The sequence below is a fragment of the Chenopodium quinoa genome, unplaced genomic scaffold, assembly GCF_001683475.1.
Source record: "Chenopodium quinoa cultivar QQ74 unplaced genomic scaffold, ASM168347v1, whole genome shotgun sequence".
In the NCBI taxonomy this organism is placed as follows: Eukaryota; Viridiplantae; Streptophyta; class Magnoliopsida; order Caryophyllales; family Amaranthaceae; genus Chenopodium; species Chenopodium quinoa.
In genome coordinates, this window is record NW_018745454.1 from 6978846 (window position 1) to 6996621 (window position 17776).

At 36.0% G+C, this 17776-nt stretch overlaps 1 protein-coding gene across 1 annotated transcript; it reads right to left on the reverse strand.

Moving 5' to 3' along the window:
* Window positions 1-14935: 14935 nt before the first annotated feature.
* LOC110714390 (ethylene-responsive transcription factor ERF013-like) lies at window positions 14936-16491 on the reverse strand. The gene has a single exon (XM_021892897.1). It carries the CDS (start codon window positions 16043-16045, stop codon window positions 15290-15292), a length of 756 nt encoding a protein of 251 aa, XP_021748589.1. The 5' UTR covers window positions 16046-16491; the 3' UTR covers window positions 14936-15289.
* Between the last annotated feature and the right edge of the window lie 1285 nt (window positions 16492-17776).

A 17776-nucleotide genomic window follows, 5' to 3' on the forward strand; every position in this document is an offset into this window, starting at 1 on the left:
AGTACAAATATTTTCTATGAAAAGGAGGAATTTAATTACCTAGGTAAGTGAAATTTCTCATGGTTAATCAACACTTTTTAGAATTTATGAGGAAATCAAATTATATGGGGAATTAAAATTTTAAATTTTCAAAGAAGGTGCAAATCTATGTTTAACCAAACAAGCCATATTCTGTATTATTTGCATTAAAAAAAAAAAAATCTAGCAACAAGTACGCAGTTGCCTTTGTTTATCAAGTGGTAAATCTGTAAATAAATCAACAAAAACGCCTAATTAGTACGGATTTGTCAATTCACATCTTATATCACTAATATCTTCAATCAAGCAAGGCAATACTAGACTATGTTTTTCAAGCATTCTACCCGAAGAATGTAAAAATTTCAACGTTGCGATTAATGTATTTTTCACTTACTTTAACTTGATGGACTATTTCAATCACCAATATCTATTATAACCAAGTTCATAAATCATCAAAGCTAGTCAATATTAATAACAATGTTAATTCGGGTATTTGAGCTGAGTATTGTAGCATCAGGTCAGGTCGGGTGAGTCATGCTAGATCATTCATTATACACAAATGACTATATGAGTTGAAATTTAATAGGCTTACTTTTGGATTGGATTGGCCGAGTTGTTGACACCTCTAGTCAAGATAAACTATGAGTATATGAAGATTGTTGAATTTAAAGTGCTGTAAATAAAAAAAAAAAAAAAGAGCAAGCCCCATTTTATCAAATGGCATTTTCATAAATAAATTGCATTGAAAATTGTGTTTTATAATTAAAAAATATATATATTTTTACTGTTTTGGGCCACTTTGACAAGTTAGACAAATATTTAGAGTTAACGGTGTTAACTCACCGTTTGTTATTATTCATCTTCTTCCTCCACCTTTTCTCAAATCTTCCACCCCCACAACATCACCATAGCCACCATCACATCGACCACCATCCGAAACTCATCATAGCCACCACCATATGTCCGCCATTCGCTAATCAAACCCACAAAAGTCTTCCTCTTCGTCTGGTCGTTTTCCTCTTCTTCCCATAGTCTGCCTCTTCTTCATCAATACTGGCCGCTTTGCGGCGAAACAAAAAGACACCCTACTAGAAAAGAGTGTAAATTAGGGCCATATCAACCCCTTAGGAAAAGCATTTCATCCGCGATGGCATTTTGAACAGCGATAGGTGGTGGTGCTGTGGAGGAAAAGTGGTTTCCGGGTTTGAGACTTATACCCAATAAAAATTTACTTTTTTTCTTTCTCCTTAATTCCTGTGATTTTAGCAAAAGTGACTATCAATGGGGACGGAGGGAGTAGTAATTTTTTTCTCGATAAATTGTCAAAAATATTAACTACTTCCTCTCTGATGTGTTTTATTTTTAAATGCCATATTATATATTACACTCTTATCAATGCATTGTTTTAATCATTAACATCTAACATAATAACTCACATATATAATATCTCACATATATAAATAGTTGTTATTAAAAGAAAACGGAGCAAATGTAACATAATTTAGGAAAAACGATGACAAGTTCGCCAAAAAAAAAAAAAAGGAACAAGAAAACCAGATATCAATTGAAGCATGCATGAAAAGGAACCCCACCATGAAGCTAAGACTTCATCATGTGCTTGTTCGATAATAATGACAATAATAATACTATCCTAATCCATGAACCTAATACTATAATATACTTACGGCACATGGCTCCACATACCCTTTTGTTAGTTTAATTCGAGATATCGGCATCAAAGGTTGATCTGCTTCCAGTTTCTCCATGCTATATGTTTTGATCTAACTCCTCTTCTAGTGTTTGTCATTTTTCGTTTTTACAAAGATTAGTTTTGTCTTTCCTTTTTTTTCACAACAATAGTGGTTTTTCCTTTAAAATTAACAGAAATTTCAACAAATGCCACTGAGCAATTTAAAAATTCCCCAAATGCCATTGGACTTTTCAGAATTCACCAAATGCCACCCAGTTTTTAAAAAATTCACCCAGTGTCATTAAATGACCAACGACCGTTAACTCCGTTAGTAATTAGGGGTTAATCATGATACGTGTCATGACATAATTGGACCATTAATCTTAATTTATAAAAATTAAAAAAAAAACAAAAAAAGTTAAAAAATATACAAAAAAAAAAAAAAAAAAACAAAATTTTTAAAAAACCCCAAAATTTTTCCAGCCACCCTGACCACCGCCAAACCCTAACCCCTCCCCTCATCTCGCCGGAAAACGACCGGTCACCACCGGAACCACCAACAATCGGCCGGCCGACCATGTAGCTCCCCACCTGACCCACCGTCGACCCCCAAAACCACCCATGCTGCTCGTCCCGACCCCAAAAACCCTGCTCCCTCACTGCCACCACCACAACTCCACCTCCAAGCACCACACTGCCCCCTTTGCTACACACACACGCACCATCACATCAGCCACGATTAGCACCACCCAGCTCCCTTCGCTGCTCCCACGCGCACCAATTGGTCCAAATCCTCAACTCCGATGCACCACCACTTCACCACCACCACTACAGAACCCATTTGGGTTTCGGGTTCAACCCAGAAATCCCATTTTCTAGGGTTTTGGGTTTCTGGGTTAAGTCAATTTTTGGTGGTTTAAGGTGAGGGAATGGGGTTTATAGGAGCCGAAAAACAGGGGAGGGGGTGGTTTCGAGGCTGCGGTGGTCAGGAAGGGGTTGAATCAGAACCGTTGCTCGTGAAGGTGGAGGTTGGTTGTGGTTTTCGCGGGTTAAGGTTAGATTGGATGGGTGGCGCGTCAGGTAGGGTAGGTCAGAGTAACAATGGGTGGGGTCGGCGACAGCGGGTGATCCCGACTCCGGCAAGTCGATTGCTGGGCTGGGGAGAGGTGAGTTGCGTGAAGGGAGGGGGAGAGGGATAGGGAATGGTGGTGAAGGTGGTTCCGGTGGTGACTGGCCGTTTTCCGGCGAGATGAGGGGAGGGGCTAGGGTTTGGCGGTGGTGGGGGTGGCTGGGAAAATTTTGGGGTTTTTTTTTTGTTTTTTTTAAAATTTTTTGTATTTTTTAACTTTTTTTGTATTTTTTTTTAATTTTTATGAATTAAGATAAATGGTCCTATTATATCATGACACGTGTCATGATTAACCCCTAATTTCTAACGGAATTAACGACCGTTGGTCATTAATGGCACTGGGTGAATTTTTTAAAAACTGGGTGGCATTTGGTGAATTCTGAAAAGTCCGATGGCATTTGGTGAATTTTTAAATTGCTCAGTGGCATTTGGTGAAATAGCCGATTAATTATACTTACAATTAAGTATCGTCACCTTTTACTTGTCTTTTCTAATTTGAAGTATCTAGAAAGAGTGGAATGCTATTACGACTTTCCACGATAAAACTTATGACACCTTTAGGATTTACTATTGAGCTTAGTTTGCGCTTAATGAGTGGCACCAAATAAGCTTCATACTCCCATTCCAAAATCCTTTAATCATTTTCTCTAAAAAAAAAAAAAACCCTTTAATCTTACATTCTCCTCACTATCACGTACTACTCATCATCCATTCTCACATGCATCATGGAAGACACCCCCAACAATTTCTTCAAACTCAACTTTGACGGTTTGATTCGCATCATTAGGAATAGAAATGGAGTACTCATCAAGATATGTACGTTCAACCTTTGCAACGCCAAGTTATACATTACATAATCTACAACAATTTTTTAAGGGAGTCAACTAGCACTTCAATTGACAATATTAACGTTGAAATTGAAGGTGATAACCTATTAGTTATCAACTCAATAAAAGGCTCCATAGTAAATCGAGCATACTATTGAAGACACTCATTCTCTCCTTAGTTTCACAATTGGATCGGAGATCCAATACGTCTATAGTGAGGCAAATTGCGCAGCAAATTAAAATGCTAATGCAAGTCATTTAGTATATGATAATATGGATATATATAGATGTCTGGAATAACTTTAGCCTATTTACTATTCTCATTTCTGATACATTAAGAATTTCCTTCTCATAAGTAGGAAAAAAAGACTTCCTAATAATTATTTTCCCAAACTTTATATAAGAGCAAGTTTAGCCCCAAGTCTCAAGACTTGGATGTGACATCATTTTTTGTGGTCCCCATTGAAAATAACGTCATCAAATTCTTGTTAAGACTCACTAAGACTTACACAAATTTATCACTTTAGCCCTAAGACTTAAATATTTGACATATTATATGTAGAAAAGTGTTAAAAAAAAAAGATAATAAAAATAAAAATGAAGTGGGTCCCAATCTCAAGTCTTAAGTTGAGTCTTGAAATTTCAAGACTCAACTTGAGACTTGCTTGAGATTTTTGAAGAAAAACGGGAAAAGTCTTAAGTATAAACCTTAAGACTCAAAGTGATGATGTCACCCTAAGTTTTAAGACTTGGGGCTAAACTTGCTCTAAAAAGTAATAAATAATAATAATAATAAAAAAGTGTACTGGCCTTTGGTATATTTTTGTATTTGAGGCCTATAGTCAAACATTGTTTTAAAAAAATACTCCTTTTTTTTTATCCTTTATATCTTAATTCACAAATATTCCGTACTCTGTTCATCCCAAAATAATTAACACGTTTAAATTTGTCTCACATACGCACTAGTTTGATCTTGGATATATACTAATAATTATTAGTAGAAATTATAACGAAGTTGTTTATATGAAACTTAATATTGATGCCTATTAAACACCATATTTTACGATAAGATTTATTTTTATACACTACTTAAAAAACCGTGTATTGCCTTCAAGTTTACATAACCTATTACTTTCATGCCCCAAAAAGAAAAGAAACCGGTTGCTTCTCAAACCCATAACAACCCAGGTGGCTTTGTGACTGAAACCATCTAGTTTGTTTTGAACCATACATGAATTTTAACATGATTCCCTTTTAAAGCTTGCACGAAACATACTATTGGACGGGCTTCTCCGATCTCTTAGGATCGACTTACTCATGTGCAAGTCGTTCACGTGGAACCTTTTTCCTATTCGGCCTTCAAAATTCAAAATCAACCAGGGTGGTAGCAGGGTTAGGCCGTTTAAGAATTGGCCAGGTACTGTTCATGTGGCAGCTGTTTTTCATTGTTGGGCTTAGATGCATATAAAGATTACAGATACAAAGCCATATGCTGTGTTTCTTGTGCATAGCTTCCCAGGCATGACCATTGGCAGCAACAAAATGTTACAATTTGTTGGTCAGTAGCCCGCACCTCTCGTGTATATAGTCAATGGCCCAAGCTCTCCTTAAAAAATAGACGACAGCAACAAAAAATAACAAAGCCCGGATAAGCCCTCGTTAGTCCTTGACGTTTGCAAGTATACATATAGCCCACAACATGCAAAAAGGAAAGGAACCAGTTTTTTTTTTTTTTTTTTTTTTTTTTTTTGTTTTTTGCGTTGGTAATAGAGGTGATCAAGTTGAGTCCAACCCTACCCGATTTTGGGCAGGCTTTGGACAATTTTTTTTCCGGAGCTAGCCAGCTTTTTAAAATTTTTGGGTAGAGTTTGGAAAATCAATTTAATGCAATTTTAGTTGTTTTTTGGCCCGGCTCGAAATTGGATTGAAAAACCCGCTTGGCCCGTCTTTGGCGGGTTTGTGCACATTTTCCGACCCGAAATTTGGCCTAGCATAGCCCGACCCGATAAATAGGCATATATATATATATATATATATATATATATATATATATATATATATATATATATATATATTACTTAGCCCGACCCGAACCTCTCACATAAAATTGATTTTTGACCTTTTCGGGCCGACCTGATAAATGGGCATATTTTAGTTGTTTTTTTTGTGGGTACACGGTAGGGCAGGGCAGGCAGTGAAGAATGATTTTTTATCCCCATTCCCGCCCTGCTCGTCAAGCTGGGCTTCTTGCTTCCACAGAAACCCTAACTAGGAGGCCTATTCAATGACATCCCTATTCTTCATAATTGCAACCTATTTAAGACAAATTATGTTAAGATAAAATAAGTATATATTAGAAAAAAATAGTTTTTACAAAAATTAAAGACAATATATTTTCACATAATTTTATACTTCATACTTCCCGTCTCTTAATTAGTGGCCTGTATTTCATTTTTGGCTAGTCAAAGTTAGTGGCCTATTTATATTTAAAGAGTGTACTTTTTGACAATTTTGACAAATTACATTCTTTTTTATGAATTGTCAATATTTTTAATTTATTTTTATGTACTTTGATACTTTCTCTCTTCCTATCTTCAATAATTACCAACTATTCTCTCCGTCATATAATATAGTTTTTGTTTGTGTTTTTTCACTGTATTTAAAAAATAGGAGGAAAAAGCCTCTACATTAATAAAGTGAAAAGTACAAATCATAGACTAAAGTTAGAGAGAGAAAGTAAAAAAAAAAGTACAAAGCATGTGCAAAATCCAAGGGTAAATTAAGAAGTACAATTAATAAAGTTAAAAAAGTGAGGGTATAATGGACTTTACGTACTATTCAAAAATGGAAACAAGAACAACATTTTAGATCTCCAAGATGGACAAAATAGGAAAACATGAACTATATTATGGGACGAGTAGATTACTTTTTATTTCTCTCTATCTTTCTCTAGCCCTACATGCATATTTATTTGTACTCCCAATCATTAATATTAAAGAAACTACAACATTCTTAATTCCCGTGAAAAAATCAGCTAAGCCACTAATTAAGGGACAGAGATAGTACTTTGTTTTTATTAGTTTTAATATAATAAAGCCAACTAAAACTAAGTCATTAGTCTCATCAATAGAAAAAACTAGAGCTGTCAATTTGGGTAAACGGGTAGGGTTTTGGTCGGGTAAGAGTAGGTCGGGTCAACTCGGGTCGCGTCAATTTAGATTAATTCCATAACCAATGCGGGTCAATTTTGGGTTGGGTTGGGTCATGCTTGAGTCGGGTCACGTGGAGTCATACTTCTTATCAGGTTTGGGTCGGGTTAATAATTTAACAAGTCGGGTTACATTCGGTCAGGTGAACAATAGGTCGGGTTTAAATCGGGTTTTCAGGGGTTAAAACAGGTTAGGGTAATTCTCGGTTTCGAGTTGGGTTCGGTTCAAGTCAATAATTTGCGGGTTAGAATCAGGTCGGGTTAGAATCAGGTCGGGTCATTCTCAGGTTTGAGTCGAGTTTGTTTCAAGTCAATAATTTACCGGTTATAATCAAGTCGGGTCATTCTCGGGTTCAAGTCGGGTTCGGTTCAAGTAAATAATTTGCGGGTTATAATCAGGTTGGGTCATTTTCAAATCGGGTCATTCTCGGATACAAGTCGGGTTATGTTATGTTCAAGTCAATTTGCAGGTTACAATCAGATCGGGTCATTTCCAAGTCATGTCATATTCGGGTTCAACTAATTATAAATAGATAATTATCATTTTTATCAAATTAATTATTTCCTTTGACTATGATATATATGGCAATATACTAGGGAACTATAATCTATAATTAAGAAGATAATTATCTCCTTTGACCATATAACAAATATATACTATATTTAACTCTTAAATATGAGGATGAAGCTCCATTCTTTTGCTGGCCTGAACCGACTTGGTCTCATTAGAAAAAATACTTTGATAAACAATAATAAGGTGGTCTAAATTGCATTTAAGGTGATTTGAAATTGGGTCAGGAATAATTTGGGTTGAATTTAAGCCGGATCAATAACAAGTCGTGTTAATTTCGAGTCGAGTTAATAACAGATCGGGTTGAATTTTTTGGTCGGGTAAGTAATAAGTTTGGTAAAATTCGGGTCGGGTCAATAACAAGTCGGGTTTAATTTGGGTCAAGTCAATAACAAGTCAGGTTGATTTCGGGTTGGGTTTGTAACAGGTTGGGTTAAATTCAGGTCAGGTTAGGAACGGGTTGGGTTGAATTCAGGTTAAGTTAGTAAAAAGTCGGGTTAAATTCGAGTTTAAACGGGTTAAAACTGGTTTGAGTCAATTTAAGTTCAATTCGGGTTCGGTGTAAGTTAATTAAATTGGCCGTTGTAAACCGGTAAATCGGTGCAAGTTGTAAACCGGTAAATTGGCCGTTTAAAGGCAAATTGGATGGTTCCACCCACCCAATTGGACTCCCCAGAGGATATTAGGGACCATGATGAACATTTCGGCAATTTTTATTCTGGGCGAAAAGAAGTCAAAATTTTCCAAAATTGAAGGCTAATGTCCATGCTTTTTGAGAAATTTTGGAGGTTTCGGGGCCTAGTGTCGCAAAGTCTTGAGATTTTAGGGAATACATATGGGGGTCATAAAATTCCGTTTGGAACCATATATGATCATTATATGTTGTCATAAATGTTCGTTGTAAGCTTGAATTAATGAACTCGGTGCAAGTTGTAAACCGGTAAATTGGTCGTTTAAAGGCAAATTGGATGGTTCCACCCACCCATTGGACTTTCGGAGGGTATTAGGGACCATGGTAAAAATTTAGGCAATTTTTATTTCCGGGCAAAAAAAAGTCAAATAATTACAAAATTAAAGGCTAATATCCACGCTTTTTGAGAAATTTTGGAGGTTTCAGGGCCCGGTATCAAAAATCCTTGAAATTTTAGGAAATACATCTTGGGGTCATATAATGCCGTTTGGAACCATATATGATCATTATATGTTGTCATAGACGTTCGTGGTAGGCTTGATTTATTGAAATCGGTGCAAGTTGTAAACCGGTAAATTGGTCGTTTAAAGACGAATTGGATGGTTCCACCCACCCAATTGGACTCCCGGAGAGTATTAGGGATCATGGTAAACATTTCGGAAATTTTTATTTACGAGCGAAAAAAAGTCAAAAAATTCCAAAATTGAAGGCTAATATCTACGCTTTTTCAGAAATTTTGGAGGCTTTGGGGCCCGTTGTCGAAAAGCCTTGAGATTTAGGAGATACATCTCAGGATCATATAATGTCGTTTGGAACCATAAATGATCATTATATGTTGTCATAAATGTTCGTGGTAGACTTGAATTAATGAAATCGGTGCAAGTTGTGAACCGGTAAATTGGTTGTTTAAAGGCAAATTGGATGGTTCCACCCACCCAATTAGATTTCCGGAGAGTATTAGGCACCATGGTTAACATTTAGGCAATTTTTATTTCTGGGCGAAAAAAGGTAAAAAATTCCAAAATAAAAGGCTAATATCCACGCTTTTTGAGAAATTTTGGAGGTTTTAGGGCCCGGTGTCAAAAAACCTTGAAATTTTAAAAAAATACATCTCGGGGGTCATATAATGCCGTTTGGAACTATGTATGATCATTATATTTTGTCATAAATGTTTGTGGTAGGCTTGAGTTAATGAAATTACCGCAAGTTGTAAACCGAGAAATTGGCCATTTAAAGGCAAATTGGATGGTTCCACCCACCCAATTGGACTCCCAGAGGGTATTAAAGACTATGGTAAACATTTCGGTAATTTTTATTTACGGGCAAAAAAAAGTAAAAAAAATTTAAAATTTGAAGGCTATATTATCCACGCTTTTTGAGAATTTTAAAAGTTTTCGGGGCCCGGTTTCGATAAGTCTTCAAATTCTAAGAAATACATCTCAGGGTCATATAATGTCGCTTGGAACCATATATGATCATTATTTTTTGTCATAAATGTTCGTGGTAGACTTGAATTAATGAAATCGGTGCAAGTTGTAAACCGGTAAATTGGTCGTTTAAAGGCAAATTGGACGGTTCCACCCACCCAATTGGACTCCCGAAAGGTATTAGGGACCATGGTAAACATTTCGGTAAATTTTATATTTAGGCGAAAAAGGCAAAAAATACCAAAATTGGAGGCTAATATCCACGCTTATCTAGAAATTTCGATTGTTTCGGGGCCCGGTGTCGAAAAGAATTGAGATTTTAAGGGATACATCTCGGGGTCATATAATGTCATTTGGAACCATATATGATCATTATATATTGTCATAAATGTTCGTGGTAGGCTTGAGTTAATGAAATCAGTGCATGTTGTAAAATGGTAAATTGGTCGTTTAAAGGCAAATTAAATGGTTCCACCCAGCCAATTGGACTCTTGGAGGGTATTAGAGACCCTGGTAAACATTTTGGCAATTTTTATTTTTGGGTGAAAAAAAGTTAAAAAATTTCAAAATTGAATGCTAACATCCACACTTTTTGAAAAATTTTGGAGTTTTCGGGTAGAGCTGTCAATTCGGGTAAACAAGTTGGGTTTAGGTCGGTAAGAGTGGGTTGGGTCAGCTCGGGTCGGGTCAATGCGGATTAATTCCATAACTTGTGCTGTTCGGGTTTGGGTTGGGTCATGCTTGAGACGGGTCATACTTCTTATCGGGTTTAGATCGGGTTACATTCAGGTCAGGTGAACAATAGGCCAGGCTTAATTCGGGTTTTCACGGGTTAGGATAATTATCGAGTTCGAGTCGGGTTAGTCTCGGGTTCAAGTCAGGTTCGATTCAAGTCAATAATTTGCGGGTTATAATCAGGTTGGGTCATTCCCAAGTTGGGTCGTTCTCGGATTCAAGTCGGGCTATCAAGTCAATAATTTGCAGGTTACAATCAGGTCGAGTCATTTCCAAGTCAAGTCATATCCGGGTTCAACTAAATATAAATAAATAATTATCATTTTTATCAAGCTAATTATTTCCTTTGACTATAATATACATGAAAATATAATAGGGAACTATTACCTATAATTTAGGAAGATAATTATCTCCTTTAACCATACAACAAATATATACTATACTTAATTCTAAAATATGAGGATGATGCTCCTTTCTTTTGCTGGCCTGGACCGACTTGGTCTCCCTAGATAAAATGCTTTGATCAACAATAATAAAGTGGTCTAAATTACATTTAAGGTGATTTGAAATCGGGTCAGAAACAATTTGAGTTGAATTTAGGTCGGGTCAATAACAAGTCGTGTTGATTTCGAGTTGGGTTAGTAACAGATCGGGTTGAATTTTTTGGTCAGGTTATTAATAGGTCTGGTAAATTTCGGGTCGGGTCAATAACAAGTCAGGTTGAATTTGGGTCAAGCTAATAACAAGTCGAGTTGATTTCGGGTTGGGTATGTAAAAGGTTAGGTTAAATTCGGGTTGTGTTAGGAACGGGACGGGTTGAATTCAGGTCAGGTTAGTAACAAGTCGGGGTAAATTCGGGTTTTGACGAGTTAAAACGGGTTTGGGTCAATTTCAGTTCAAGTCAGGTTCGGATCAGGTTAATAATTTACGGGTTACATTCGGGTCGGGTCATCTCCAGATTACTTCATGTTCGGGTTCGGTTCACACATACTCGAGTCAACTCGGGTCTAGGGTTGGTTTCAGGTTGGGTTTGGGTCACCATTTTTTCGAGTTCAGATGGTTCGGTTAATAATCTGGTTTGAGTCGGTATTTTGGGTCGGGTCAACTTTTGACACCTCTAGATAAAACGTCTGGCGGGGTATTCAAGTATACAAAGAAGTTATAAAATTATACATTACTATAAAAATGATGCTCTATCTTTGAAAAAAAAATGATGCTCTAAGATCACATGATGTGTCCTAATATGAACATTATAACACCATGCATGGGAATCAAGAATGGTACCAAGGCAAGTGCATCATGTGCATTCATCTTTAGCAAAGTTAACCGTGATGATGGGGCCATGATATCAACCAAAAATAGTAGGCCCCCACAAGCTAATGTGCACTTAATTGCAGATTTTGGACTCTTTATCCCTAATTAAGCAAGTGAGGGACCCATATTAAGCACCATACTAGTATTAGTAATATTCCGGACATCGCATCCAAAAGTTAAATGAAACAGAAAATCAAGCTCCTGCATATTTGAAGAGACCAAATGCAATGTAAATGGATAAAATAAGGCATGTAATTAAGGATGGTGCCCCATGCAGTCATCCCCTTGCATGCATATATAAAGGCAGTACATGTGCAACTTTGTTGTGAGCTAGGAGCGTTCGTTTCCTACAGTCATTCATACTTCAGTCCTCCGTTCTCTTATTTATTTATTTATTTACGAGAAGATTAAAGATTTCATTTATAAAATAGCCAAACGACACTTACAATAAATTTTTGAGAAATTTAAAATTCCTACAAAAATACATAAAACCCTAAAATTAACAACATCGCAGAATCGATTGATACGCTTTAACAAAAAAACTTCATTCGAAGCAATACAATCTGTGAGTTTGCTCTGATTCGGCATAAGATCTGCATATGTATAATTTTTTGGATGAATATACTTCCGTGGTCTTCTAAACTCCGGTAGAAATTGCGAAACATTCGATCTTCATTCTTCAATAAACAAGTAATTAAAATCCCGACCATGAACACCATCTTAAGGATGATATCTTTTTATTGAAAGCAATTAAAGAGATTTTGGGGCTTTTCATCGGTAAAAACCCGTAAAAGCCCCTACAAAATTCACAAATAAAAATCAAGAATGAAGGAGATGGAGAGAAGTAGGGAAGGATTAAAGAAAAAACAAAGAAAAATCCTAGCAAAAGAGGCTAGGAAAAATCCTCCCAAGAGAAAACCCTAGAGGGAACTATCTCTCTAAAAACGAGAGAGAGAGAGAAAAAAATTTATTCAGTCCTCCGTTCTTTTTAATAAGTGTAATATTTGAAAATTTGCTTTTATTTAGTCATCTATTTGATTACCTTACATTATTAAAGGGTTGAAATAATATTTTGACAAAAGTGAAAGTTCAAAATGTTACAATTACAAGAAAACATAGGAAGTAGTTAAAAAATACAAGGTAGAACCCACAAGACTTAAAAGATCATGAGATTCACTATGATAGTATGCCTAATATAGTTATTGATCTTGAAAAGTCAAAAACTTTCTAAGACTAATAAGTGTAAAGGAAAAGTTGTCCAGAATAATCTCACCTTTGGCGCATTCGCCTAAAATAATCTCACATTTGGATTATTTTTAAATAATTTGACTTTTGATGTCAATCTGCTCATAATGGTCCCAAGTGACTGATTACCTGTTAAATAGATATTTTTTTTTATTAAAGTACATGTGTCATTGTATAATTTGTCTAAAAATTTAAATTTTAAAAAAATGAATTCAATAAAAAAAATCCGACAGTCACCCACTCCCCAAGCCCCTGCCACCGCAATAAGCGTCAAATAGGATCACCGTGAGATCGGAGCTCGTGACGCAAGATATGTCGTCGTCGAATCGTCGTCGTTACTGTCGGTGGTCTAGGAGGCAGAAATCAAGTCGTTATTATCGGTGGTCTAGGAGGAAGAAATCACGACAGGGAATGGTAAGGGAGGGCGAAATCAAGGAGGGGGAAGGGGAGGAGGCCGAAATCAAAGAGGGAGGCCGAAAACGGGGCAGGGAAGGTGAGGAGGCCGAAATCGGAACTGGAGAACGACAGAGGTGCCGAAATCGGAACGACGCTTTCCAAAATCGAGGGTGGAGGGCAGTTATTGCTCGCCGGTGTTGGTGTGTAGCTTAGGTGGTGTGCGTCGAATTATTAGGAGGGTCAGGGGTGTTCGTGGTGTGCGTCGAATTATTTGGTGGGGTGGGTCCACGGTGCGGCCATACGTTAACGACGGCTCCTTCCACGGTTGGCGTGCGGGATAGGAGACTCCGGCATGTGGGCTGAAGGGAACAGGCGGCTGAGAGGGTGGTTCTGGCTGGTGAGGGCCTTTTCAAAATAATTAATTATTTTTTCTATATAAAAAAAATTGTTAATTTTTTTATTCTTATTTTTTGACCAATAGCAGGACGACACGTGTTAGGTGACTTGTTTTAACAGGTTAGTTTGCCGGTTGGGACCATTCAGAGCGGATTGGCTATAAAGGTCAGATTTTTTAAAAATAACCCAAATGTGAGATTATTTTGGGTGGACACTCCAAAATTAGGATTATTTCGGGTAATTTTTCCAAAAAATAACCAAGTACAGAAAACGGACTCTATTTCCTAAAAATTGACACCCGATGTCAAAACTTAAATAATGTGAGGGATGCATCCCGAGTTCATAAAAAATGTTTGGAACCGTGTTCAACTAGCCACTAATCATTCACGTAAAGGTCTAGGATATGATGGTGTTGGGTCAATAATGGAAATTGCTAGAACTGGTTAAATTGATAATTTAATGTTATGTTTCCAATAATCACTCACAGAAAGGTCTTTTTTTCAATGCAAATTGTAATAAGATATCTTGAAGGAAAAAAAAAAAAAAATACATACTTCATCCATTCTTTTGTAATCACAATGTTTGAAGTTTTGTACTATTCATACAAACCTCTTATACTTGGGGATTATCTGTGGTTGTGTCTTTACTCTTTAGTGTTGTTTTGTTTGATAAATTGCGTAACAATTTCCCATTAATTTTTTTTTTTTTAAAAAAAAAAAAGATTAAAAAAAATCAAGGAATGTAATTTTCTTCTTTAATTATATACTAGCGAATAAGTACGCGTAAAATTTGCATATCCTGCTATGCTATTCCTTCCCAGTTGTTGTCAAATAGCTAGGTTGAGTATGTTCTGGGAACTTTCCCTATACAAAAAATAAATAAAAAATTGCGTAATAACATTATTTCTTCTAATTAACCTTTGAACCTCTCACGAAACATCCTTCCTCCAACAAACAAACAAAAAAACCCCACTATTTTCATACTAGTTACGAGTACTTCACCAAGTTACTACTCCATACTTCCATAGTCTATACCAAGTACTTGATTTAACACTCCCACTGTCCTTTCATCCATTAAGTGAAGATCTCGCTGGTATATAAAGAGGAAACATAATGACATGTACATGGTTGAGGAAGAAATGATTTTGGAATAAAATGCACACATTATTAGAATGAATCATCATCGACAAGCCATTATTCCCTTCAAATGGATTCTCGAGAAAAATAAATAGAGGATCGGAGTATGTATAACGAATACTTGCATAAACATTACAGCCAAGTTAATTCAATGCTCTTAAATAATGAAACTATTTGCGAAACTTTGCACATTACAATTCAAGTATATATACGAGGCTGAAAAAAATGCCAGACCTCAAATGTAAACACATATATATGTATATAAGTATATTTTTACCCCCTCTTTTCTAGCCTAGTTGTATACGCATATGCTAAAATCGAAGGAGTACTAGCTACTCCGTAAACAAATACAGTACATAGATTAGCATATATTGTGTGTGTATGTAAAATGTAATTGTTAGTGATGTCCTCAAGTTGGCCCTTGGAGCGAGAACTAGTGAAGTAGTGATTGAAATGAATTGGAAGATAGGGAAAAAAGAATAATGATGAAAAATAGAATGGATTGATCAGCGGAAGCTCCACAAGGGAATGTCCCCATCATCGTATAGCTGCTCGATATCCATCATGTTCATAGATGGGGGATTGAAGAACATGGAGTTCATCATCACAGGATCCAAGTGTTTAGGAGATAGATCAAACCATGGGTAGTCATTATTCATCATAACCATGGAAGAGGCAGCATTATTGATGTCATCAAAAGTTGGATGATAGGGATCATCTGCAAGAGAGATGATATCATCAATGAGCTGGTCTGAGGGTGGCGGCGAGGATGACTGAGAAGGGGAGGAAGTCATTGATGAATGAGAAGATGATGTTGATGGGTGAGCTTGAGTAGTGTGTTCATCCGTAGTAGTGGTGGTGGTGGTGGTGGTGGTATTAGTCGCCGCAGCAGCAGCAGCGGCTACTCTTTGGATGGACTTAGGGGACATGACAGTGGCAACAGCAGCATTTGTAGCAGGAATAAGAGGGGAGGTAGTGGAATAAGCAGTGTGAGGGAAATTGAGGTTAGCAGAGGAGCCCTTAAGGCATAAGAGTGCAGCATCATAAGCTCTAGCAGCAGCCTCAGGGGTTGAATAGGAGCCAAGCCAGATTCTAGTCTTCTGGTTTGGAGCTCGAATCTCAGATACCCATGAACCCCAACTCCTCATTCTAACTCCTTTGTACTTCTTCTTCAACGATGACGATGATGGTTGCGATTTTGGTGATAAAGATGACATTGCCTTGGATGCTTCAGATTGGATCTTCACCTCTGACTTCACCATTACTCAACGACGTTTGATGATGATGATTTTTTCCCCCCCGTTTTTAAGTATTTTGCAGTTGATCTCTTTATCTTAATAATGATTTTGCAAAAATGGAGCTAGGAATTGAAGCTGGCTAAGAATGGAAGATTATATTGGGAGGGAGATTAGAAATGGGGATTTAGAGTCATTTATATATATAGTCCCTAGTAGATCCCTCAAGTCAAGCAAAGAAGGTTGAGGAAATGGGTGACAGATCACAAATATTACTTCCTTTGTTATTTTAATGAATGAATAAATAAATACGTAAAAATAACTCCAAGGTGTGTAGTGTAGATTCATATGGAAAAAAGAAAGAAAAAAAGGCAAATAGACATAGAGTAGGTAGTATCAAATGTCTTTGTCTCCCTCCCCTCTCTTTCTTCTTTTTAATGATCAGTAACTTTCCCACAAAATAGCCCATGAACTGTCATTTAAGCTCTGTTCTCTTCACCTTAAAAAAATAATATTAAGTAAAAATAATTTTAGTTCAGTAAAAATAAGTTCAGTTTAGTAAAATTAATTTCAGTTCAGTAAAAATAATTTCAATTCAGTAAAAATAAGTTCAGTTCAGCAAAATTCAGTTTTATTAAAAAAAGAATTATAATAGAAAATCAGTAAAAATAATTTCAGTTCAGCAAAAATAATTTCAGTTTAGTAAAATTAATTTAAGTTCAGTAAAATTAATTTAAGTTCAACAAAACTTATTTCAGTTCAGTAAAAATAATTTCAGTTCAGCAAAATTAAGGTGAAGAGAACGGGGCCTTACTACTATTATGTTGTGGTGAAAATGGAATAAAAAAGATAGTCATATATCGTAATGAAACAGTTTTCTCACAAATAATACCTAAAGTTGCTTCTATATTACAGTAGTATTCCATATTAAGTTACTAACTAATAAAGTTTTTATCTAAGGGATAACTGATTAGTGATTTAAAAAAAAAATTTAATAAAAAATAAAAGTGGCAATGTGTTATACAGTAGGTTTTTGCTTGTAGTATTGCAAGAAAATGGCAAAAATGCCGACACATACAAGTGCCTAATCGAATAATTAGCAATTTCTAATTTACCATGAAGTATGAGTAATGCGTACTTATTTATTAATTAATTGAGTATTTAAAGAAGAAAAGAAATTGTATTATAGTTTATAGTAAATGAGATGCCTTTTTTTTGGTCTAAGGGTTAGGACTGTAGGTGAAGTTAACAGATACGGAGTACAGTCGTCTTATGCAATTAGCAATGCAGAAGTTGCCTGGAAAAAATGATTTTGAAGCATTTCCCAAACCCCAAATCAGAATATGACTTTGATTAAAGCAAAAGCCAGTTGCAGCTGGATTTTCTCTGCACTATGCACCGGTTTTACTATCTTGTTTATTATGTACACAGGGTAAACCCTGGAGTGGTATTTTTTTACCCTCCATTCAAAGATATTATCTTCAGTTTTTTAATTCACACAATATTTTTTTTTAACATTAATATATGCCCTTGACCATCTTTCATCTTTTACGTTCAAGGAAATAAATACATTATGTGAACTAGATAGATCCGCGTCACAATATTTACTACATACTACTCCCTCCGTCATTTTTTAGTTAGTCTTTACACTTTGGGACTATTGTTTTCTTGCAGGAAGATTTCAATTGCGGAGTTTAAAGACTAATAAAATAACAAAAGGAGTAGTGTATACTTTGTAAAAACTTTTTTTATTATTAC

Bases quoted from the DNA above. Each gene is read 5' to 3' on its own strand.
- LOC110714390 (XM_021892897.1), bottom strand. From the start codon at position 16,045: ATGGTGAAGTCAGAGGTGAAGATCCAATCTGAAGCATCCAAGGCAATG.